Source organism: Mercenaria mercenaria, chromosome 4 (genome assembly GCF_021730395.1).
Source record: "Mercenaria mercenaria strain notata chromosome 4, MADL_Memer_1, whole genome shotgun sequence".
Lineage (NCBI taxonomy): Eukaryota > Metazoa > Mollusca > Bivalvia > Venerida > Veneridae > Mercenaria > Mercenaria mercenaria.
In genome coordinates, this window is record NC_069364.1 from 88,653,910 (window position 1) to 88,681,601 (window position 27,692).

Genomic DNA, 27,692 nt, shown 5'->3' on the forward strand with positions numbered 1-27,692 from the left:
ATAATGTGGTTTTGTAACTTCATGTTGTGGACTGATGCAAGTATGTCATGGAACAGTAATTGTTCAGCCACAGTTAGTATAGATGAGTGAATCTTTTAGTTCACTATGTAATATCTTATAAATTCATGACTGCATAATTATACAATTTCAGTATTGAACATTTTGATTTGTGAGAGACAGCAAGTATGACATAAAACTTAAAGTTGTCTTCACAATAAGTATAGTGTAATTACATTTTGTTATTTTTGCTTCAAATAACATAATTATAATAGTTTGAAATATTTGTAGTGTATTGGCAGTGAGTGACTTCCAGTATCCATTTGTAACATAATTTTGGTCCTCCTGCACTAACTGAAGATGAAGATTCAAGTATTGTTCACTGTCCTTCAGCTTTATATATTTTCACTTGTGTTCATTGACACTTTAATATTTGGAAGCCCATGGTATAGTGTTCTTTGTCCATATTAATAATATCTATCTTGGTAAAGTGAAATTAGAACATTTAGTGGGACATTGCCTCATGCACATTGAAACAGTTGCACTTCATTTTAACTGCAGAGAAACCTATTTATTCTATCAGAACAGCATTGCTCATTTACCTTTTGGTAGATGGTAAAATTAGACATTGTAAAAATTTAAATTTATTAAGATGTTTACATATCTTGGAGAAAATATCATTAACTTTTCTAAAAACATCTGCCCTTATCATAAAATAGTACTGTTATTGTCAAAAATTAGACGTAGTTTACTTTGTGTTGGAAACAACTATCAAAACTATACCTTGACAGTAGAGTACAGTTCAACTTACAAAAATATACATTATTTACTATGCATAAAACCTGAATTATTATTTAGAACCTTTGTTTGATTTGAAAATTTTACCAGGCTGCTTGATCTTGGCTGCCATTCTAAACAAAAACTGTCTAACACACTTGATGGGGGCTTGAGAAAATGGAAGCCATACTGGCTCACGAGAGTCAGAGAGATAGACCTTGAAGTATGTTGAATAAAGGGGGATCTGATTCATCATTCGTCATGACAGCTCTGATCATTTTGGCTTCGGCTGTTTTTCCATCATCCAACAAAGCTGTTTTGCTCTGCCACAATTCATGGTCTGTTTCTTGTAGGCCGTCAAACAGTGAGTTTAGATATGGCTGAAGTAATTCTTTTCGTTCTGATATTCTGAAAGGTACACCTCTACGAGCAAGCTGATTGTTGCCATAGATAGAATAGATTTCTTGGTTGGATAAGTCATAGGTTTCACAGTATCCTACAACAGTGTTCTTTACAGGTTTAATAAGGTGTATTGGAGTGGGCAGTCTGTCAAAGAATCTGTGTTGCTTCAACAGAGGACGTTTTCGTTTCTTTCCACTCATAGTTTTGTTGATGTGGTACTCTCTAATGTAGACATCAGGGATGGAAGATGCATATTCCCAGGTGCTGGGTTTGTTTGGAGCCTTCCATTTGATTCTGTAGTAGAGAGTATCCTTGCTGCGTTTTGATGTAATGATTTTTTCTATGTCCTCTGCTGAAAATTTGTGTGTTGGTGTTTGTGCTGTTGTGGATGTTTGTGCTGTTTGTGGTGTTGTAGTAGTTTGCATGTTTGATGTTGTTTGCTGAGGATCTTCTTGTGTATGACTGGAATCATGAGGTTGTGATAGTGTTTCCTGTTGTTGTGACTGTTGCTGTGTTTGTGCAAGTTGTTGCTGATTGTGATTAGTGTCGTTTGTGACTTGACTGTTTGATGATTTTGACCGTTTGACCTTTGCTTTTGATTTAGGATTTGCTGGTCGTTTACCTTTGTCCTGTGCATTAGATGTGTTAGTGTCTGTGTGTGTGTGATCATCAGTAGGTAGTTCTTCAGCATTCAAAGGTTCTTCCAGATGTTCATACCCTTCAGGTGGATTTGTTGGCCTGGACTCAGGGTCATGGTAGGACTTGAGGCGAGTGGCGTTAACAAGCACTTTGACTTCCTTGTTATCACTACAGCGCCTCAGCTTGTATGTATTGTGTGGACCATTAAACACAATGTAATATGGTCCAACCCATTTCTTATGCAATTTAGGGGCCATACCTGGAGGAACCTTTGTGCAAAATAACCATACTCTGTCAGCTGGCCTGTATTTGGGTTCTTGAGACCTTTTGTCATATTGTTCCTTATACTTGTCCTGTGCAAGTTTAATGTTTTCTGCAGCTATTTCCTGGCAATGTCAAGGTTATGCAGAATCTGGGAAAGATGAGTCTTGAAAGAAGCAGAAGGAGTAGTTTTGGGAGTGAGGGCTGTGTCTATAGGCAGACGCATCTCACGGCCGAAAAGTAAGAAGAAAGGAGAGTGTTGAGTTGATTGGGTAGCAGGAGTCATGCGATATGCCATCATAATTGAAGGAAGAAGTTCTGGCCAATCATCCTGCTGTCCCTTACAGTAAAGGCGAAGAGACTGAAGGATTACACTGTTCATTCGCTCCACAGATCCATTAAGTAATGGTCTGTAAGAACTTGTGTAGAACCGTGTAATTTGGAAAAGTTCACAGAGTGCCTTGACAAGCTGCGAAAGGAACTGCTGACCTCTGTCAGACACAAGGACATTAGGGGCTCCATAGCGGCATATGACCTCTTTGAAGAGAATGGCTGCCACTTCAGTAGCCTCTTGTGTGCGAAGTGGAAAAGCTTCGCACCATTTAGAGTAGCTATCCACTACAAGAAGTACATATTTGTATTTGTCCTTTGTTGTTGGAAGGCCTCCTAAAATGTCAATGTGCCATCTATGAAAAAGGTCAACAACAGGCATAGGTTGAAGGGGTGGTGGTTTGCCATGTATGTCCCTCTTCACCTGCTGACATTGGTTACATGACTGTATGTATTTCTGGCAGTCCCCGAACATGGTGGGCCAATAATATTTTTGTCTGAGTGCAGCATATGTGCGCTCAAATCCCTGGTGCATGCCACCGGCTAGACTGTCGTGATATGATTTCAAAACATCATCACGCAGAATAAATGGGACACACACCTGTGTAATAAGTTTCTGGTCCTTTGGGATGCCTTTGGTCCTAGGTGTATATAAATGTAGTAAAACACCATGTTCAGAAAGTTCATACTGTTCTGCCTCAGCTACTACCTGTTTTGCTTTCTTAGGTTCGTCTGGGAGTTCCTGTTTTAATTTATAATTGAAAATGTTTCTGTAAAATTCATCATCCCTTTGTAGAAATATCAGGTCCATGTTTTGTGTAATAGGGTCTTCCATTTTCTGTTGTGTTTGGGAGTCTTCTTTGTTTGGTGCTGTCTCAGTGCAGGCAGTGGCTGGAGCTACAGATGGAGTGGGAACATTGTCGTGACTGTAAACAAGTGTCACAGCTGCCAGTTCTCTAGACTTGGTGTCTGAGACCGTACAGACCAGTTCACTTGGGTCACTTTGTTCCTTGCCACTTTTCTCATTCGCTTCATGGTAGAGGCGACGCGAGAGTCCATCTGCATTTCCATTAGCACTAGAAGCCTTGTGAACGATCTCGAAGTTGTAGCCCTGAAGTGTCAGAGCCCATCTACCGAGACGTCCTTGGCAGTTCTTAATGTGCTTCAACCACTTCACAGAAACGTTATCTGTGTACACTGTAAAGAAGTTGTTGGCAAGGTAGGGTTGAAATGTTTCACAGCTTCTACCAGTGCCAACCCCTCCTTATCTGTGATGTGCCATCTTAACTCATGGCCATGTAGTGTTCTTCCGCCGTATGAAATAGGATGTTCAAGACCATTATCATCCAATTGTGACAATACGTAACCAATGGAATGATCAGAACTGTCTGTTGCTAGAATAAATGGTCTATCAAATCTAGGGAAGGCTAGAATAGGCGGAGAAGAAAGAGCTTTCTTTAAAGTCTTAAATGCATTTTCATTCAGGTGTCCATTTGAATTTAGAGTCCTTTTTAAGAAGTGCTGATAGGGGATTTGCAATTTTGGCATAAGATTTAATGAATTTCCTGTAGTATGAAGTCATACCGAGAAAAGATTTGACTTGTTTCACATTTTTGGGAGGTGGATACTCATCAATGGCTTTTGTTTTATCTGGGTTGACTTTGATACCATGTTTGAGATGATATGCCCAAGATATTCAATCTCATGGGTTGCAAATTTGCATTTTGCTGGCTGAAGAGTGAGATTTGCTGAGCTGAGATTAGAAAAGACTTGAGATAAGTGATCGAGGTGTTCTTCAAAGTTGTGAGAAAAGACAAGAATGTCGTCGATGTAAACAAGAGCAATTTTCCAGTTAAGATGTTTCAGAACTTTGCACATTAGATTTTGAAAGGTGATAGGAGAGTTCATTAAGCCAAAAGGTAAACGAGTCCAAGTGTAAACAGACTGATGAGTGACAAAAGCGGCCTTGTGAGCAGTTTCTGGATCAAGTGGTACTTGCCAAAAACCACTCTTAAGGTCAAGAACAGAGAAAATTTCAGCCTTAGCATCAGCAATGGTATCAAAGACGTCAGATATATGGGGAATTGGAAAAGACAATGGTTCCGTGGTCTTATTCAAATCGCGGTAATCTATAGTAAAGCGATATTCGCCATTCTTTTTCTTAACAAGCACCACAGGGCTATTCCATGGCGAATCAGACTCTTCAATGAAACCATGGTCAAGCATTTCTTTGACCTGCCGCTCAGTTTCACGGCGCATATCAGGACTTTGTCTGTAGGGAGCTTTCTTAATGGGCTTAGCATTTCCTGTTTCAATTCTGTGAGAGAATAGATTTGTGAGACCTAATTCAGAAAAGTCCTTTGCAAAAGTTTTTCTGTTTTTACCAATGAATATTAAGAGTCTTCTCTTCTGGTCAGAGGTGAGATCAGAGTCATTAAGGTTGATTCCAAGATCTTCTGCAATTTCAATATAGTGCTCATCAGTTAGTGTGTCGGTGTAAATAGAATTGACAGATGCGGGAGCTTCAGAATTTTCAGAAGTAGGAAGATCAGTAACTTGTGTGACATTAGCACAGTTAATTTCAGAAAGAACAGAAACTCTAGCATTAGATTTTAGAAAGACAGGAAGAGCAGTTGGATTCATGAGACGGTACTGTATTTTCCCATCCACAACTGTAGAAAGACATTTGCCTCCTGCCAGTTCATCTTTTACTAGATTCTGTGGCGGCTCACACAGCACAATCTCACCATCCTTAAATTTGTTAGTCTTTAAGGGAAGGATAAATTCTGAGTGTGGAGGTATAACATGCGATGTTAGGGTTTTACCAAAATCAGTTTTAGCAAGATCTGGTGAAATTAAAGAGATAGTGATTTGGTTAGTGTTTTCCTTGTTAATTGTTATACTGTTAGATTGGAAATTCAGCTGGAATCCTTCTTTCTTCATAAAATCTCTTCCAAGAATGACTGGTTCATGGAGTGTTGAGAAGACATGGAAAGTGTGTTGAAAGGGGAAACCATCAATAAGGAAAGAAAGAGTGATGGTTCCTAGCACTGAATGGATCTCACCACATACACCATAAATATGAGCAATTTGGGCAGGGTCATACTGAGGGTCTTTAGAAAATTTCTTAACAATGTGCTCACTTATACAAGAAATACCAGCACCAGAATCAAAGAGTGTTTGGTACTGTTTTGAATCAATTTGAATATACGCCCTACAGTTTTGATCTAGAGAAGAAACTAAAGAAATAGTGGGTTTGACCTCACAATCATTGGTAATGTTAGCACAGGTTTGTTTAGAGCACTGCCAAGAAGCCTTATAGAAGCCATTTTATCTAGAGCACTTAAAGTCTAAATACTAATACAATGGAAAAAAATATAAACTTTACAAAAATTTACTTAGTCTAGTGAAATAAGTTATAATTGTTGAACTAGTTGAAATAATGGTAAGTGAAAATGCTCAACTTTAGGTTAAGTTTGCTTTAAACATTTAAGTTTAATTGTAAAACTTGTAATCAAGTTCGAAACTGTACAAAATAATAGAATTTTTCCAGCACTTGCAAAAATGTGTACTCAAAGTAGAGATTATTAAATAAATTTTACTGAAAATTTGTGAATATAGCTTGGAAACAACAATTTAATGAAAAACTTTGATTAAATGTGTTCAAATTTTCTACTATCTACCATGAAATACAACAAAAGTAGATGAAATTGTGCAAAAGCTGTTCTGAATAGAATAAAGTAACAAATCAATTGGTTAACAACAACTGTTTCAAATACACGAGAAACAATATAGCACTAAATGTTGAAATTTCACTTACCAAAATATAGCACTTTAAGAATTTTCAATTGTGTTGATGTTTATCACATCATATCTGTTGTTTTCTGGCTTCTTCTGGTCTTCTTCTGGATGACGGCTCTTCTCTTCAAGTAACAGCTCAAATGCGGTCAGTCCCTGACTTCAGTAGGTTCCTAATTTTAGGTTATGGTGGTTTGTTTTTAGTGTTTATGAAATATCTGCTTTAATTAGCTCTGATCCCTCAATTACATTAACAATTCTAGGATTGTCTGTTGCAGTTTATTTTATTAGCATTTGATGATCCCCGAGTTTACTTTCAGCACTTTTTGTTTTCTTCTGATTTTGACATTCAAGTCCACAATAGCACTTTACAAGTTGTTGTAATTCTTCTTCAAAGTTTAGTCCATTTCTCATATGTAATGATCGTACTTCGGATTCTCTCACCACAAATCTGTGACCGTCGGTTCGGCAGCTCCAAATAGTTGTGGGGGGAAATTATGTTCAAGTGGTAACTGACCACCGAAGACCCATCAGTCAACAGATATTTTGGAGTGGGGTCATTGCCCTGTATGGTTGCACAAATGATAAATCCATGTTTCAGTTCAGTAATTAATTCTTTTATTTTATGATGGACACCAATGTGTAGTTTATGTAATGTTATTTCAATATTTTAGTATAGTCCAGTATTCCAAATGTTATCAAAGTTCTATGTTCAAAATACAGTTAAAGATAAACACATCCAAGACAAGCACCGAAATTGTATTCTATACTGTCAATTTAGTTTAGCGATGTTGCTTCTTCGAAATTACAAAAAAGACTGATTTTTAGTTGGAAAACAAATTATATGTTTCCAAGGACAATCTCCAGGGTAACCATATTAGCCAATAAAAATTTAAAAGTAATTTTATATTTAAACCAATGAAAATTATTGTAACAAAAAGGTGAAATCATTTACTTAAGAATTTAGAAGTTTACTTAAGAACATGCCTGGGCTTCACACTTAATCAGCCAAGGAAGCCAAGGTGTTTGTTAACAAAAGCACCTAATGCAAAGTGCTAAAAGCAAAATCTGTTTTATAATCAAAAGTGTTTAGAAAGTGATAAAGTAAAAATTTCTGACATGTTTAAGCAGGAAAATAATAAGTTAAGTAACACATGTCCAAGCAAATAATGTTACAAAATAGAAAAATCAATTTTGAATAATTTTTACTTAAATTCACAAGATTTGAAATTAAAAATAATAAAATTTTAATTTATCATTAAAATTTTATGAAAGAATTTGGCTGATTTTATAGCCTGGTTACATATATAACATTCTAACGTTTCATTAACTCATTATAAACTTTTGAAATTAATTGCCAGATTTTCACTATTTTTCAAGGTTTTTTATGCATTTCATAAAATATTGTCTGATGCTGTATGTATAGAATACATAAGACAAATACAGAATTTTGTCACCTCAATCATCCACTTTTTGCACCAAGGTGATGCCTTGTGAACAAACACAAAATGTCTCATTTCATGAAGAAATACCGTATGGACAACTGCATATACGAATATTATTATATAATATTCAGCTACAATATAATTATTTCATATTCGAACAAATTTTAATTTACAATTTTCTGCATTATATATAAACAGCAGAAAGCCCAGTAGGGAACAATGATGTTTTATTCAGCTTTGGCTGAAGAGTACACATCATGTACTCACACTTAAAGGTTATGTGAAAAAAAACATAATCATGTAAAAATAGATGTACAAAAGGCACTGGATGATGATGAACAAGAAGCATTAAGCACTGTGTTTTCAGTTTGGACACATACTATGTAAAAAAGTAAAATCTTTTTTGTTCTTTTCTAAATGCATAAGCACTGTATAGGTACCGTAGCTACATTGTTAAAAGCCACATTCCCTTCAACATTAGCAATAACTTGTATATCTAGCAAACACAACTCATCAAAAAATCCAAACCATTATGTATTAACTTTGTCATGCCTACAACTGATTTAAGAACTTTTGAGGAAAATGCAATTTATCCATTGTGTATCTGAAACTTAAAACACCATTTCAGTAACTGTACTAAACCAGTTGACGAAGAATTCACTTCGCAATTTTACATGTTTTGAACTTCTGCTATTGTAGAAACAGCAAGTGTTAAACTTCTTATTAAAAAAGGATGGATTTTGCCATTCTAACCAAAATCAAATAGGTCCTTCATTCATGTACCTGTTTAACAATGTTTCAAACTGAAATAAGAACATACGTTTTCCAACTTTTTAGTGTTATACAAAAACATTTCAGCATCTTTGTTAAATGAAACCAAGGGTTGGGTTAAAAGAAAACGTTAAATATTGTGAAGTTAGTCTGGTTATAGGTTAAATCTGAATACAGAAAAAAAGCATTTCATAAACAAAGCACAAAGCAGGATTAAATAAAACATGTACCTAGTAAATATCCTTTATTGTTAATCTTTGGTAATGAGCTAGATTGGTCGGCAGGGTACTGTCGGTTCCGCGGCTGTACCCGCCCAGTTTCTGGGTTGATTGAATACTTTTCTGGTGAGAACGGACTACTTACTGTAAAATAACAATCAAGTTTATAGACAAATACCATGAAGTTATAAAACCTCCATGGTGATTATTTTTGTGAATTTTGTGGAAAAGCTCATGAAACTTTATTTGTTCAATAAATCACTTACAACACAGCAAGCTTTCAAACTTTCTGGAAATTCTGTCACAAGAATTCTCAAACATAAGTTTAAGAGCTACCGTATCTTAAATATCGCAAACTCATAAAAATAATTGCAAATAAGTTAATACCAACAAATATGAAACACACTATAGTACGTAAGTTAAAAACTAAAGTCTATACTGACATTATATGCTATACAGAATCTGAAACTTGGTATCAAGTAAGATATTACAAGCGTGTGATTATATTTTCTGGCTATCATTACCAAAAATTTACTTTTTAAAAATTATCTAATATTTAAATTAGATAATTACTATATTTTGAAACTGACTATATCTAGCTGACTATATATCTTACAAGCATTAAAATGACAGAAAACAATTAACTGTCACCAGATATTCATTACAAACAGATCCTGCTCTTACTAGATCTGTTTTATATCTCACAGTGTTAAATGCAATCAGTTTCAAACAACATTAAACCCATTATTTTCCCTCTACATACTATTTATGATAAACAAGAACTAAGTCAAGTAAGGGTCACTTCATTATCACAATGATAACACCTTGCATTCAAAATTTCAAACAAATTGTTAAGTCAAAGAAGGGCCATAATTTGAAATAATTTTGACTTGGTTATGCAAGTAAATTTGATGAGAAGGATGTCTTGCAGAAGTTTCAGTCCAATAAATGTATTATGTAACTGTTACTGAAATACTGCTTGACAGTAAGTTGAATGCAAACCTTGAACTAATTTTTCCCAGTTGAAAAAGACCAATTACTCGTAATGAAATCAATCAGGAGTTATCTAAATTGGTTATGTGACAAGGTCTGATGACTATGAAGCCTTAATTGTGTGAAGTTCCAATTCAATACATACTACAGTTACTGAGACATAGAGAACAAGAGATCACAGAGTGATCTTGGCGCCCACCAATGTGCCATTTTTGAGTGTTCCAAATTTCAAGACTTACTGACTAGCTCAAGGTCAAATTTCAGTTCCGTACACAACACTCTGCATGTGGTCCAAATTCGAAAGCTGTAGCTTGAGAAATGTGAAAGTAGGTCACTAGATCAATTTCAAGGACGAAATGTGAAAGTAGGTCACTAGGTCAAAATCAAGGTCAAATTACACTTCAGAACACAAATTTATGCATGTGGTCCAAATTTAAAGCCTGTACCTTCAAAAATGTGAAAGTAGGTCACTAGGTCAATGTCAAGGTCAAAGTTTGTTTCGGTACACAATCCTATGCATGTGGTCTAAATTTGAAGCCTGTAGCTACAGAAATGTGAAAGTAGGTCACTAGGTCAATCTTAAGGTCAAAGTTCATTTCGGTACACAAAACTATGCATGTGGTCCAAATTTGAAGGCTGTAGCTCGAGAAATGTGAAAGTAGGTCACTAGGTCAAAATCAAGGTCAAATTTTATTTCGGAACACAGAACTATGCATGCGTTCCAAATTTGAAGCCTGTACCTTCAAAAATGTGAAAGTAGGTCACTAGGTCAATGTAAAGGTCAAAGTTTGTTTCGGTACACAAAACTATGCATGTGGTCCAAATTTGAAGGCTGTAGCTTGAGAAATGTGAAAGTAGGTCAGTAGGTCAAAATCAAGGTCAAATTCCAATTCGGAACACAAAACTATGCATGTGGTCCAAATTTGAAGCCTGTACCTTCAAAAATGTGAAAGTAGGTCACTAGGTCAAAGTCAAGGTCAAAGTTTTTTTCAGTGCACAAAACTATGCAAGTGGTCCAAATTTGAAGGCTGTAGCTACAGAAATGTGAAAGTAGGTCACTAGGTCAAAATCAAGGTCAACTCATGTCAAGGTTCATCTTGCCACTCAAAACCATACATGTGGTCCAAATTTGAATGTTGCAGGTTATTGACAAGAAAATTTTAAAATCTTTTTCCTATATAAGTCTATATGAACCATGTGACCCCCAGGGCAGGGCCATATTTGACTCTAGGGGGATAATTTGAACAAACTTGGTAGAGAACCACTAGATGATGCTACATTACAAATGCCAAAGCCCTAGGCTTTGTGGTTTGGACAAGAAAATTTTCAACGTTTTTCCCTATGTAAGTCTATGTAAACCATGTGACCCACGGGGCGGAGCCATATTTGACCCTAGGGGGATAATTTGAACAATCTTAGTAGAAGACCACTAGATGATGTCACATACAAAATATCAAAGCCCTAGGCCCTGTGGTTTTGAACAAGAGGTTTTTCAAAGTTTTTCCCTATATAAGTCTATATAAACCATGTGACCCCCGGGGCGGGGCCATATTAGACCCCAAGGAAATATTTTGAATAATCTTGGTAGAGGACCACTAGATGATGCTTCATACCAAATATCAAAGCCCTAGGCTCTGTGGTTTTGGACAAGAAGATTTTCAAAGTTTTTCCCTATATAAATCTATGTAAATTATAGAAATAAACAAAGGGCCATAACTTACTAAAAAATTGTTGAACCAGTCTGATTTTCAGGGGGACACAACTAGGGTACCAATACATCATTCTGACAAAGTTTGGTCAAAATCCCCCAGGTAGTTTCTGAGGAGATGGGATAACGAGAAATTGTTAACGGATGGAAGGACGGACGGACTGACGGACGGACGGACGGACGGAAGGACGACGGACCACGGACGCAGAGTGATTTGAATAGCCCACCATCTGGTGATGGTGGGCTAATAACAAGTCACTGTCTTTTGAGACGAGGCTAGATATGGTCCTGGTTGGAACGAGGCTTGCTTTTACAGTGTAAAGTGTTCTCAGGTCAGGCTTAATCAGGCAGTTGTTATAGTAATGGCATGATAAATGACTTTGCACACACAATTTTAACCAAGATGTGACACTGACATATGGGTAGAACAGCCCTCACTATTCTCCAAACAGTTGAGCAAAAACCAAAACCATTAGGATAGTGTTGTAAAGTTAATTCCCAAATATTAGATAGACAATATACGCCAGTGAGCTAACTAAAACATAACCAATCCATAATTTAATTCAACTAAACAACAAAACCTTAGGAAACATGATATACTCTAAGAAGTATAAAATTACTTCCAGCAACTAATTTTTTTCTATTACATTGTCTTAGACTTAGATTAAGACGATCATCATATGAACAATGTTGTCTTTACCTCAAAATTACAAAAAAAAATTCAGATTTAATGAAAACTTAATTAACAAGGGGAATAACTCTGTTAAGCCAAATAAATTACAAATGGGGGATCATATCAACAAGGGAGATAACAGAGTACAGCAAGTTATTGGGAACATTAAGACCATATGAAGCTAGAGGTGGGAAATAAAAAGACACCATATTAATAAATCTAAATCGACTACTTATATTTAATCATGATAAACAAAAACATGTAACCATTATGATGATATGTATATTATTGAGTATAAAGATTCATATTTAACTACTTGACCAGCAATGCAGATAAATTGAAAACCCATATCCAACGGAAATTATTCTCCGCCTTCACATCAAATACAGAGCTTAGCATTTAGATTTCACAATCTGCTACCTATATGTGACAGAGGAATTTACTCTTCCAAACATATAACAAGTCACATCTAGCAATATCCTTTAAAGTTTAAGTTCAGAAAACTTAGACTAAAATTTCAGTTAAATTTTCAAGTAAATAAGATAACACAATTATGCCATGTGGGGAAGATGGAGTAAGTTTAAGTCTCACCAACCTATTGCTAGGTTATATGGCAAATGTTCAGACAGACCCTCCGGTGCTGCCCAACAGTATTTCAGACAAGGAACCTTGGTAGAAATACCATCCTTCCAAAAGCCATCTGGATAGCTTTCTCACAAGAAAAAATTCTAAGAAACAAGAGGACCATGATGGTCCTGAATCGCTCACCTCTTCCCACATGACCCAGTTTTGAGTATGACGTCGCTTTTTCTATTATTTGACATAGTGACCTAGTTTTTAAGCTCATGTGACCAAGTTTTGTACTAGACCTAGATATTATCAAGATAAAAATTCTGACCAATTTTCATGAAGATCCATTGAAAAATACGGTCTCTAGAGAGGTCACAAGGTTTTTCTATTATTTGACCTATTGACCTAGTTTTCAAAGGTACGTGACCCTGTTTTGAACTTTACCTAGATATCATCAAGGTGAACATTCTCACTAATTTTCATGAAGATCTCATGAAAAATATGGCCTCTAGAGAGGTCACAAGGTTTTTCTATTTTTATACCTACTGGCCTAGTTTTTGACCGCACATGACCCAGTTTCGAAAATGACCTAGATATCATCAAGGTGAACATTCAGATCAATTTTCATGAAGATCCATTGAAAAATATGGCCTCTATAGAGGTCAAAAGATTTTTCTAATTTTAGACCTACTGACCTAGTTTTTGAATGCAGTTGACCCAGTTTCAAACTTGACCTAGATATCATCAAGATAAACATTCCGACCAATTTTCATACAGATCCCATGAAAAGTATGGCCTCTAGAGAGGTCACAAGGTTTTTTTTATTATTTGACCTACTGACCTAGTTTTTTAAGGCACATGACCCAGTTTCACACTTGACCTAGATATCATCAAGGTGAACATTCTGACTAATTTTCATGAAGATCCATTCAAGGGTATGGCCTCTAGAGAGGTCACAAGGTTTTTCTATTTCAAGACCTACTGACCTAGTTTTTGATCGCAGTTGACCCAGTTTCAAACTTGACCTATATATCATCAAGATAAACATTCAGACCAACTTTCATACAGATCCCATGAAAAATATGGCCTCTAGAGAGGTCACAAGGTTTTTTCATTATTTGACCTACTGACCTACTTTTTGACGGCACATGACCCACTTTCGAACTTGACCTAGATATCATCAAGATGAACATTCTGACCAATTTTTATTGAGATCCATTCACAAGTATGGCCTCTAGAGAGGTCACAAGGTTTTTCTATTTTTAGACCTACTGACCTAGTTTTTGACTGCACATGATCCTGTTTCAGACTTGACCTAGATATCATCAAGATGAACATTCAAACCAAATTTCATACAGATCCCACGAAAAAAATGGCCTTTAGAGAGGTCACAAGGTTTTTCTATTTTTTGACCTACTGACCTAGTTTTAGATGGCACGTGACCCAGTTTCGAACTTGACCTAGATATCATCAAGGTGAACATTCTTACCAATTTTCATGAAGATCTTGTGAAATATATGGCCTCTAGATAGGTCACAAGGTTTTTCTATTTTTAGACCTACTGACCTAGTTTTTATCGGCACGTGACCCAGTTTCAAACTTGACCTAGATATCATCAAGGTGAACATTCTGACCAACTTTCATAAAGATCCCATGAAAAATGTGACCTCTAGAGTGGTCACAAGCAAAAGTTTACGGACTGACGCATGCACGCATGCATGACAGACACCGCGCGATCACAAAAGCTCACCTTGTCACTTTGTGACAGGTGAGCTAACAAGTGAACTTTGAACCCATAGTTACCAGTAGTAAGTGATTTAAAGTTAGCAACCTTAATTATTAAGGCACAACGGCTCCTTCATGGTATAAAAAGAAGAAATCACAGAGTAGGGTATCCTTACACAAATGGAGAAATCAGTAACCAAATTCGTCAGGAAGAAATTCATCATCAAGCTCCCAGATGTTTAAAATGGAGGTGAAATCAGAAAAAAATGTTAATTTCTTCATGAAAAAATTTGTACTTACGTTCATCTTCTAAATCTGTATTTGGATCTAGATGACGTCTTGGGTGTACTGAGTTATGAGTTCTGAAATGTATATAATTTCTAAACTATAATGCAAAACTTTAATAGTGATCTTCCTGGACATTATTCTATTATAATTCTACATGCTAGGAAAATTTTGTCTACAAAAAACTATCATATTTTTCAAGCAATAGGCTAGCGTTTTGACATCAAAAAAAAAAAACATGAATTTTTCAAGGATCTAATGTAACAAAGTGCTCTGTACCAAAATTTTATATTTCAAGCCTCATTTCTATTCATACAGTAACTATAATACTACTTTTAGATTGATTGTTAGATCATCCAACCCAGACGAAATGTTGACCATGGTCACCACGGTTTTTGATGGTTGACCATGAACTAACGTGGTCAACCATCAAATACCATAGTGAAAACATGGTCAGGACCACAGTTAGCCATGGTCAACCATGGTGAGATAAGACAATCAGCAGGTAAACCATGGTCAACTTTTTTTTCAACCATGGTTGACCATGGACTACCATGGTCATGTTAGTAATTTTCACATTTGTCAAGTTTTACAATGCACCAAAGACGCCTGATTCATTTTGGCACCAAAGGTTTTCCTAATTATAGAATAGTTTTCCTGTATTTATAGACAGATTCAAAGGTTAACTTTCATAGTCTGATTATAATTTGTTTTCATCTTAGCTCTTTTATGACAAATAAATGACTGACTTGCAAAAATAGATATAGACTGCAATTGTCATGTATTTTCATAACCCTTTCAAATTCATATTTATACAGTTTTTGATAGCCAATAATCACCATGGTCGACCATGGTTGTGGACCTTGGTCAACCATGGTTGTCTGTTGACCATGGTCTGATACCATGTTCTATGACCGTGGTGCCAATTACCGCACATGGTCAACCATGGTTAACCATTGCCCCATGACCATGAACTACCATGGTAATAAACCATCAATTTCGACTGGGAAATAATTATTACAATCAAACTAAATCAGTTACTTTTCTACAGAAAGAAAATGGGTGTCTTACGACGGCAGAACAAATCCTCGCCCGTGGAACAGATCTTTGGCATGTTGTGGCAAGATGAGCGATTTTAATTTCTCTATCTCTCTTTGTATCTGAAACCTGCAAAAGTAGAGGAAAACTTTGATACTGTGACAAGACATATTTTGCTGTAAAAGTATGAGCAAGGAAACCTTAGAATGATACACATGCTTCTTTCTTGTTTTTGAAACAAAATACTGTGGAATCACTTTTGCTTTTAATGAAATAATGCAATGGTGTTTCCATGTTCTATGTGGCAATAAGTTCACCATTTCAAACAAGTTTTCAGCCTTTTTTGTCTAAACTTATAGTCAATTTTGCTTATATAACACTAGAAATAGGTATATGTATATAACAAATGGGTCATTGAAGCAGTAGCTTGATTTTAAATGATGTATTCGGCTCATGTGGATTTTGCCAGGCCTGGATCCCGGGAAGTGCTTGCTTGCAGACCAAGGTACCATTATAATAACCCTACTTTATACCAATTGTATACTGTAAACGTAACACAGATAGTACTTTATAAACAAACCTTTCATTGAACTCCACTTTTTTACCTCCCATGAGGAGATCAAGCTGAGCTCTGTGAGGTAATACTTCCCGCCGACGTTTTATTCCTCGTAATCTTTCCATGTACTCCAGCTCCGCATGCAGCCTCTCTCGTTGACTCATCCTAGTTTCAATATGTGGTAATCTAGTGTCAGTGTTGGCATAACAATGCAACATGGTGTAACGGTTGCTTATCTTTGCATTAGTTTGAAACAAGAGTTTGATATCCTCATTTAACTGAAATTCTTTGTCTCTGGATTGAGTGTCAACTTTAAATTGAAACATTATGAAATATCAAAATACTTTAATACCAAGTGAAAACTACCCAGTGCCGTTTATTCCTAAGATTGCTTTCATTTTGTAGACATCATTTTTTCAAAACTTCCTTTGAAGTCACTTTATAACATTATATTAATTCTATTCAGTATTTCTAAACAGCTTATTATGTCTTAAGTTAATATTACATCAACTTGCATTAAGGCTTTAGAATACCTCCATATCAATTTGTTCTTAACAAAACCGAAATTACATACAAGTGTACAAGAAGAAACAATGTTTTACAACAAATGTTAACTGTGAACAAACATTAAACCTAAAGTCAGTTTTCTATCTTACAATGTTATGATCAAAACGAAAAGAATAAATTTTAAGAAATGAAATGAAACCATTAATGCTATAAATAAATGAAAACTGTATTAAGATTTCAAGAAAATGTTAGATATTTTGTTTACATGCCTAAACAAAATAATGGGTAAAAAAGCAGGGACTTTTAAGGAAGGTTTCCTACCTCCTTAACAATAGTCAAAACATAAATGCTGTGCACCTCTTTTTGCAAGTGTTTTTTTTACCACAAAGGATTAAATTCTGGACTTAAAACAAGCCAATGTCTTATAATCCACCTGGTGGTGGTCAATCACATTTAAATAACCCATTTTTGGCATTTTTCCTATGATGCATTCTGTTAGAAACAAAATGGCTGATACTGTAGACCAGGACGAATTTGTAAACCTATCTGCAAACAATTAATCCACATAATGTAACAGCTGAGCTTACTTAGTGTTTTGATGCAGAGCATCAAGTCGCCGGAGACCTTATTTACCATGTTTTGATGGATCCCATAATTTGCACTCCTTTCTTCACAGCTACCCTCAATTTGTCTTTTAATACCTTTTCATACCTTGTCCTTTGGAAAATGGAATCATCCAAACCCATTACAAAGTGATGCACAACAATAATTAAGCATTTTGTTACTCGGAAATAAGAGTAAAAATGTTACTGATACTTGATCTATAAACTGTTAACCTAATCACATCTACAAGAAAGAAAAGGTCAGTCTTCACTTAATCTTCCATTGAAAGTGTACTGTAAATAATCTCGCAGAATACCTCTTATTTGTCAGGGGCAGTGAAGAGATATCTCTACCTGGATTAACTGAAACTGACTCGTATAGGGATAAGTTCTTTATACATTTTTTCTATTTTCCTAAAAGCTATCTTTTTATATAATAAAATTCTTATGCAGTTTTCAGCTCCTTATTCCTTTATGTAAGCCTTTCATTAAATGCCTGATTTTTCTTTTATTTAGATATCATTTTTTGATTGTCATATTTTAATAACTTCTCCTAGCAGCTGAAGAATCCTTAAGCGTATCAAATATAGTCGCCGGTTTCTACCAGCGACTAATAACAATACAAGAGGACCATGATGGTCCTGAATCACTCACCTATCCCAAAATGACCCAGTGTTGAACTGAGTATGACATCATTATTTCTATTATTTGACAAAGTGACCTAGTTTTTGAGCAAATGTGACCTAGATATCATCAAGATAAAAAATTCTGACCAATTTTCATGAAGATCCATTGAAAAATATGGCCTCTAGAGAGGTCACAAGGTTTTTCTTTTATTTGACCTAATGACCTAGTCTTTGAAGGCACGTGAGCCACTTTTAAACCTGACCTAGATATCATCAAGGTGAACATTCTCACCAATTTTCATGAAGATCTCATGAAAAATATGGCCTCTAGAGAGGTCACAAGGTTTTTCTATTTTTCGACCTACTGACCTAGTTTTTGACCGCACATGACCCAGTTATGTATCTGACCTAGATATCATCAAGGTGAACATTCTCACCAATTTTCATGAAGATCCATTGAGAAATATTGCCTCTAGAGAGGTCACAAGGTTTTTCTATTTTTAGACCTACTGACCTAGTTTTTGACCCCATGTGACCCAGTTTCGAACTTGACCTAGATATCATCAAGATGAACATTCTGACCAATATTCATGAACATCTCATAAACTTATGGCCTCTAGAGAGGTCACAAGGTTTTTCTATTTTTAGATCTACTGACCTAGTTTTTAACCCCACGTGACCCAGTTTCGAACTTGACCTAGATATCATCAAGGTAAACATTCTGACCAATTTTCATGAAGATCCATTGAGCAATATGGCCTCTAGAGAGGTTACAACGTTTTTCTATTATTTGGACCTACTGACCTAGTTTTTGACCACACGTGACCCAGTTTCGAACTTGACCTAGATATCATCAAGGTGAACATTCTGACCAGTTTTAATGAAGATCCATTGAGAAATATGGCTTCTAGAGAGGTCACAAGGTTTTTCTATTTTTAGACCTACTGACCTAGTTTTTGACCCCATGTGACTCAGTTTGGAACTTGACCTAGATATCATCAAGATGAACATTCTGACCAATTTTCATGAAGATCTGATGAAAAATATGGCCTCTAGAGAGGTCACAAGGTTTTTCTATTTTTATACCTACTGACCTAGTTTTTGACCCCACGTGACCCAGTTTCGAACTTGACCTAGATATCATCAAGGTGAACATTCTGACCAATTTTCATGAAGATCCAATGAAAAATATGGCCTCTAGAGAGGTCACAAGGTTTTTCTATTTTTAGACCTACTGACCTAGTTTTTGACTCCACGTGACCCAGTTTCGAACTTGACCTAGATATCATCAAGGTGAACATTCTGACCAATATTCATGAAGATCTCATGTAAAATATGGCCTCTAGAGAGGTCACAAGGTTTTTCTATTTTTAGACCTACTGACCTAGTTTTTGACCCCACGTGACCCAGTTTCGAACTTGACCTAGATATAATCAAGGTGAACACGCTGACCAATTTTCATGAACATTTCATGAAAAATATGGTATAAGTAACTTATTGTGCAAGTTTGGTTGAAATGGTTGCAGTGTCCACAACAAAATGTTACTTTTGAAAATAAAGGGCCACAACCCATTGGTTAATGGTTGAATTTGGCCACTTCAAGAAAGGAACTAACCTTGTATGGTTATAGTTTATAACAACTGTGTACTAAGTTTAGTTGAAATCCATTGAAAATTTACAGAACTATCTTGTCCACAAAAAAAAGAGGGCCAAAATGGCCCTAGGTCGCTCACCTGAGAAACACACCAAAACAGTGTAAACATTTTTGACCTAGTGCTTTCATGGAAACAAATATTCTGACCAATTTTCATTAAGATCTCTTAAGTGTGAACAAGTATTTTCTTCAATTTGACCTAGTGACCTAGTTGTTGAGCCAAGATGACCTACATTTGAAGCTGACCTAGATTTGATCAAGGCAATCATTCTGGCCAAATTTCATCAACCTCAATTGAAAAATACAGCCTCTATCACATACAAAACATTTTTCTTTGATTTGTCCTAGCGACCTAGTTTTTGACCCCAGATGATCCATATTCAAATCTGACCTTAATTTTATCAAGGCTATCATTCTGACCAAATTTCATGAAGATTAATTGAAAAATACAGTCTCTATTGCATACACAAGGTTTTTCTTTGATTTGACCTAGTGACCTAGTTTTTGACCACAGATGACCCATATTCAAACTTGACCTTAATCTTATCAATGCTATCATTCTGACCAAATTTCATGAAGATCAATTGAAAAATACAGTCTCTATTGCATACACAAGGTTTTTCTTTGATTTGACCTAGTGACCTAGTTTTTGACCACAGATGACCCATATTCTAACCTGACCTAGATTTCATCAAGGCAATCATTCTGACTAAATTTAATGAATATACAGTGTAAAATGCAGCCCCTATTGCGTACACAAGGTTTTTCTTTAATTTGACCGAGTGACCTAGTTTTTTTTATCCTAGATGACCCATATTCTAATTTCACCTAGATTTCATCCAGACAAACATTCTGATAAAATTTCATGAAGATCCAGTGTAAAACGCAGCCCCTATTGCATAAACAAGGTTTTTCTTTGATTTGACCTAGTGACCTAGTTTGGGACCCCAGATGACCCATATTCAAACTTGAGCTAGATTTCATCAAGGCAATCATTCTGACCAAAATTCATGAAGATCGATTGAAAAATACAGCCTCTATCGCATACACAAGGTTTTTCTTTGATTTGACCTAGTGACCTAGTTTTCGACCGCAGATGACCCATTTTCAAACTTGGCCTAGATTTCTCCATGGTTATCATTTTAACAAAATTTCATGAAGGTCAGTTGAAAAATACAGCCTCTATCGTATACACAAGGTTTTTCTTTGATTTGACCTAGTGACCTAGTTTTTGAACCCAGATGACCCATTTTTGAATCTGGCCTAGATTTTATCAAGGCAATCATTCTGACTAAAATTCATGAAGATCAATTGAAAAATACAGCCTCTATCGCATACACAAGGTTTTTCTTTGATTTGACCTAGTGACCTAGTTCTTGACCCAAGATAACCCATTTTCACAATTAGCCTAGATTTTATGAAGGTAATCATTCTGACAAAATTTTATGAAGATCAGTTGAAAAATACAGCCTCTATACACAAGCTAATTGTTGACAGACAACAGATGCCGGACATCGAGCGATCACAATAATTACTCACCTGATCAATGCTCAGGTGAGCTAAAAACACAACAATTACGATAACAGCTGGACAATTACAAGATCCCAAAAGCAAATAGTTCTCCTCAAGCTTTCTACTCAAGTCAGCTTAATATAGATTTAGACTCAATGCTGCTATCAAACATCCATGGTTTACTGGCTGGAGGAAAATGTCAAAAGTTTGAGTAAGAAACAACTAGAGCATTTATTTATCTATTTTGTTGGGTTTAACGTCACACAATTATAGGTCATACGGCGACTTTCCAGCTTTGATGGTGGAGGAAGACCCCAGATGCCCCTCCATGCATTATTTCATCGATGTAGCATATTATGACGTACCGTTTGGGTCAAAAGTCTGAAATCGCTCGAGCGATACCATAATACACGGTTAGCGTGTAAATTTACACGCTTACCGTGTAAATTTACACGCTTACCGTGTATTTCAATCGGTAGATCTATAAAAGTACACGCTCACCGTGTATTTTTACGCGTTTACCGGGTAAAATATACGCTTAGCGTACAAATTTATACGCTTAGCGCGTATCGCTCGCTTGAGTTACACTTTTAAATGAATTAGCCAATCAAAATACATGTTACAAAGGAAGATATTTATAAAGTTTATGATTGAATTATTACTTTTAAGGAAACATACATAATATTTTCATTATATTACGAAATGTTTTGCCACTGTAAAGATGATTTCAGTCAAGTAATTTATTCTACTGTATATATGTTTTGATTAAAGACTTGTATATTTTTTATTATATCTTACCTGAAAAGCCTGCTTTATTCTTATTTTCGTCAGAAAAGAACAAGCATTTCAAGTCTAATTTCACACATCATACACATATAAAACTTGTACTTTACTTTTTAAAATGTCATTTGTTATCATATATCTATTTTTCTACAACTTCAAATAATATATATATAAATAATAATGGTATTTATTTTTCTCCGACTTTAATGACATGTACATAATTGGGGAGGGGTGGGGGAATCGAGCGGCTCCATGTCACTGAAGTTGCTGTTTTAAGTGATCTACCGGAAATCATTACGTAACTTTTATGCAAAATGACATGATAAAACATATGTCACCTAGGTTATCAGAACAGGAAATCCTTTCGAGGTTCACTAATTAGAGCGGATCATAAAATTTACTGAAGCATATAAGATGGCTTTGATATGATATAATTTAATGCCTTCGGTCATCAATGCCACTATATATGAACGAACACGGATTAATATATCACGTGGCGGAGATGTCTTGTGAAACGGAAATAAAAATTTCACAGGATATCTAGTATTCTAAAATCTGTAAGAATATATTTGGAAATTTAATGGACATTTATTTTTAAAACGATGAACGTGTAGTAACAAAAAATGTAAATTCGTTAGATATGAATCAAGGACTTAAACTACTACTGATGGGAAATACCTAATATCTGGAACAACTGATACGTATTAGACCTTCCTGCTAATATAAATCTATAATTTTCTATTTTTTAATTTACATGCTGGATCATTTTCATATTGAAACTGTATCGTGCGGCGCAAAGTCATTATCCGTAATTTAATAGAATAATTATGATAAAGCTGAATTCCGCAAAAAATAGAACAAGATTTCAAGTCTTGAACACTCTTCCCTGCTGCTACAAGCACCTCCCAACCCCCACCTCTCTCTCTCTCTCTCTCTCTCTCTCGCTCGCTCTCTCTCTCTCTCTCTCTCTCTCTCTCTTAAATCTGACCGCTGCCATTTCATATTTTCAAATAAAAACTTTCAATTCGAAGAATCAATAGAAATGATAACAATTTCAAGATGATTACTATTTTTGAATACGGAATGAATTCATCCTCACTTTAGTATAAGTGGATACAATATGAAAGGCTGGACTTAACTGAATATTTCATTTTCAACTTTTTAATTATATTACAAGTATCATGCAAGCTTATTGCGGCATGTTGTAAGTTCTGCGAGGTCGAGCAAGGAAATAAGACAAATACTTTGGTATAAATAATTGATCTTTAAATGTTCCATATATAATTATTTTCCATTTAGGTAATACAAATTTTAGCCATTTCGGCTATGAAATAATATTCTCCATTTCGTTGTATTTATTATCCATTTTAGTAATAAGTTTGTTAGTTACATGTACTTGTGGCCCGACCTATTTGTTTATTTTCTTGACTGTACATGTACATTTTTGATGTTTGTTAGTATAAATGTAAACAGTAATAAGCAATAAAATATGATTTAACTCGGGGGCGGGGGCGGGGGAGGGGGGGGGGACTAAATGCATAATATACATTTTCTAGGCTTCGCGCGGCCGGTTGCCGGCTACCCAGAAATAAATATTATCCATTTCGTGAATGAAGTTATTCTCTATTTCGTTTTAGTTATAAATTATTATTCATTTCAGTATATCTTTGTTAGTTACAGGTACGCATGATAAATATTACAGGATGTTCGCGAGGCCGGTCGTCGGCTACCCAGAAATAAATATTATCCATTTCGTCAATGAAATTATTCTCCATTTCGTTGTAGTGATAAATTATTATCAATTTTATTTAAGTTTGTTAGTAACAGGTACGCATCATATACATAACTGGGACGTCGCGAAGCCGGTCGTTGGCTACCCGGAAATAAATATTATCAATTTCTTCAATGAAATTATTCTCCATTTGTTTTTAGTTGTAAATTATTTCCCATTTAATAATATACACTCGTTTAAGAAACTACTGCTGTATGCATTCTTTTCATATTGATACAGAAGACGACCATACTACTGGTCCGCTGTGAATGCAGTCATTTTTGCAGTTCTAAACTAAATTTTGATTGGTCTATTCGCTCGAATTCTAAATTAGGAATCGGGTCAACGAAAATACACGTTGAGCGTGTAAATTTACACGGTAAGCGTGTAAATTTACGCGCTTAGCGTGTATTTTATACGCTAACCGTGTAAAAAACACGCTTAACGTATAAATTTACACGGTGAGCGTGTAAATTTACACGCTTACCGTGTATTATGGTACCGCTCGAGCGATTTCAGACTTTTGACCCAAATGGTACGTCATAGCATATTGCAGAGTTGGAGCGGTCTTCTGCGCATGCCCGGAAGTGATTATCAATTGGAGCGCACAGCAAAAATACACAAATTATTGCATGTTCGCACGCATTTAGTGTATAATACGTATGATATACTGACTAAAGGTTAGGGTTAGTATTACCATGGTTACAAAATATATACATTTAAGGTACTTTTAGTTCAAATTCAGTTAATCCGGTATATACCGGAGTCTGTAATTTATACCAGCACTCCAAGTCTGCATTGAGTCACAGTCCTATTTCATCATGAGCGGGCACCTGGTTAGAACCACCGACCTTTCGTAAGCCAGCTGGATGGCTTCCTCACATGAATAATTCAATGCCCCGAGTGAGGCTCAAACCCACATCCATGAGGGGCAAGAGATTTGAAGTCAGTGACCTTAACCACTCGGCCACGGAGGCCCCACAACCTCAGCAGGTAAACCTCTTGGTACCAAGCTCATGGCCCAACATACCAACACAGATATAAATCATACAAAATTATATACCCATCCAAAGCATTGGCCAGATCCCAGTGGTATCTGTCTGTATGAAGCATCACACCACGTTTGGGAATGCCTGACATCCAGTCGTATGTACCGAAACTGTCAAAATGTCGTCTTGCTACAGGAACTTTTTTCATCATGGTTGACGACCTATATAAAACAATTAAATGAGAAGATGAGTGTATTTCTGCCATTTTATGTCTTGTTTTTCACTTAATTTGGTTGTTTTGTATTAAATCATGGTTAATTTGCTATTTTGAGACAGTTATTTCCTGTTGATTTGCTATGTTTTGAGATATATTAATGCTTACTAATAAACTTTGATAATGTGGCAGTTGAGTCCAGTAAGTCCAGGGGTGTTCAAAGATAATCCGTCATAGATCTATTGCAAAGCAATTATTGGATTTACCTGTATTGGACAATAAACAGTGTCGATTGTATTCAGGTCAACTGCCACATTATCAAAGTTTATTAGTAATTTGCTATTCTGTTTACAATTAACTTGCTTTTTTGAGACCTGTTTTTCTATTTATTTTCTATTTTGCAATATATTTACCATTAAATTGCTAATTTGATAGACCTTTACTGTCTGTTTGCTCTTTTTGTTTATATATACATAAGGCCTAAAAAAAAATTCTCTGTTTCCAGTAAAATGCTCAAAAAAATTAGGGTAGGTAGGTCGGAATTTTTTTTTTTTTTTTTAATATTTTTTTTATTAAGGGAGACTTTTCAGAAATTATTTTTGTGTCAAAAAATGAATACAAATAAGGGGGTTGTGCCTTTAGAGCATCAGGAATTTGATTTCTAACATCACTGACCATGTTTAAAGCAAAATAAGTGCAGTTTGGCAATTTTTTGTCAAAAAAGTGAAAAAATTATTCTCAAAGGCCATAAAAATATTTAGGGTCGGGCAAAAAATTTAGGGTAGGTGGGGATACCTGAAACAAACAATTTTTTTTTACGCCTAATTACAGTTAATTCACTTTTTCGAGAAACAGTTACTGATAACTTGCTATTACCGAGATATACCTTATTTACCATGGTGTGTAATGCACGCTCATCCATAATCTGTACACCCGAATTTAGCTTAAAATCCTTGGAAAAAAACTTTGTCAATTTTGATGAAGATTCTTCAATAAAAACACAGTTACCTTTACAGATAATTTGCATATATTAGAGGTATATTAGGGGGTAATGAATATGCATAAACATATCAACTTTTACAGATAGTTTGCAAACATTAGGTGAAACATAAATAGAGAATTATATTACAATAACTAATTTGCAAACATTAGAGAGTAATCTGAATATAACATCTACCCTGAAAAGACAATGGTATTGAGCATGTCTGCTGCATACATAAAGGAGTCACTGTGCTCTTTATAAATCTTTTAATGCATGATAGGAAGTATATGAGGGAGTATTCTGCATTAAGAAAGATAGACAATGGATTTTGGGCAATCTTGATTGATCTTTTAAATACATCTAACATGCATGACCCTATGCATCACGATAAATCATTTGCATACACAATGTATAAGTTAATTTGCATCAAGAAAGTCAACTTTTTCAAGTCATTAGCATTTATTCATATATAAATTATTTAAGGAGCAATATTTCAACTTAATTATTCTATAGTAGCACCCAACTGATAAAATTTAAGTACTTTAAATCAGCATTTCAATGCAAGATCAGATAAGCTATTTAAACATTTGCCAATGATCGTATATGATAGCCGAAAAACTTACAATAAATGATCTTATAACAGACTGAAAATCTTACACAATACATCTTTTTAAAAACCCAATCTAGCTAGGTAGTTTGAAATCAAAACCTTAAACGTAACATATTTTATTAGTATGAGGTTCTCCTTTATTTCTAGAATAAGCCCAAAATTAACTGCCTTAAATTAGCCATAAATGTTGAGACTGAAAAAATTCTTTGTTAGAAACCCTAACCCTAACCCAAACGAACCCAAATTTAACTGCCTTAGCCATAAATGTTGGGACTGAAAAAATTCTTTATTTCTAGTATGAGCCCAAAATTAACTGCCTTAGCCATAAATGTTGGGACTGAAAAAATTCTTTATTTCTAGAATGAGCCCAAAATTAAATGCCTTAGCCATAAATGTTGGGACTGAAAAAATTCTTTATTTCTAGTATGAGCCCAAAATTAACTGCCTTAGCCATAAATGTTGGGACTGAAAAAATTCTTTATTTCTAGAATGAGCCCAAAATTAACTGCCTTAGCCATAAATGTTGAGACTGAAAAAATTCTTTATTTCTAGAATGAACCCAAAATTAACTGCCTTAGCCATAAATGTTGAGACTGAAAAAATTCTTTATTTCTAGAATGAGCCCAAAATTAACTGCCTTAGCCATAAATGTTGGGACTGAAAAATTTCAGCTACAACATTGTACTATTCTCCCTCACAAATTCTTACTTGAAACTGTGATAAGATAAGAACTAATTCTATTATACATTTATATGAAATGGACATTTCAGAAAGTGGGATAAAGGAAGAACTAATTATATAAGTATACACTCTCTTACTAATTCCTTCTTAAAACTACAATCTAACTTTATTACACAATTATATGAAACAGACACTTAAGTCCTTACTCTAAACTAGAACAAACTATTATAAAGAAAGAATGATGATTTTATATGAAACAGTTTCTTACCAGAACTAGCATTTATTAGAAACTAGGGAAAACTAAGAACTTCATTAGAAAGAAAAAAATACGATTCTATATGAAACAGTCTCTTACAAACTAGTTTTTACTAGAAACTAGGGTAAACTAGAAACAAACTTCATTATAAAGAAAAAATAATGATTTTATATTTAACAAATTCTTTCTATAAACTAGGAAAAACTTACTAGAACTTAAACTTCATAAGAAAGAAAGAATGACACTTTTACATGAAACAGATTCTTAAAAAACTATCTTTTAGTAGAAACTAGGGTAAACAAGGAACTTCATTAGAAAG

General features: G+C 35.1%; 1 protein-coding gene across 17 annotated transcripts in view; it reads right to left on the reverse strand.

Annotated features, from left to right (window-relative positions):
* Nucleotides 1–27,692, reverse strand: part of LOC123552387 (uncharacterized) — an 84,812-nt gene that overhangs the window by 36,196 nt on the left and 20,924 nt on the right. For 14 of the 17 annotated variants that reach the window (XM_053541885.1, XM_053541884.1, XM_053541887.1 and 11 more), the window contains 5 exons: nucleotides 24,705–24,851; nucleotides 16,211–16,351; nucleotides 15,664–15,759; nucleotides 14,608–14,669; nucleotides 8,651–8,782 (listed from right to left, as the gene is read on the reverse strand). In XM_053541885.1, the coding sequence (XP_053397860.1) occupies nucleotides 8,651–8,782; nucleotides 14,608–14,669; nucleotides 15,664–15,759; nucleotides 16,211–16,351; nucleotides 24,705–24,851 (578 nt within the window). The remainder of the gene's footprint in view (nucleotides 1–8,650; nucleotides 8,783–14,607; nucleotides 14,670–15,663; nucleotides 15,760–16,210; nucleotides 16,352–24,704; nucleotides 24,852–27,692) is intronic. The other 3 variants (XM_053541896.1, XM_053541898.1, XM_053541899.1) reach the window with 1 other exon arrangement.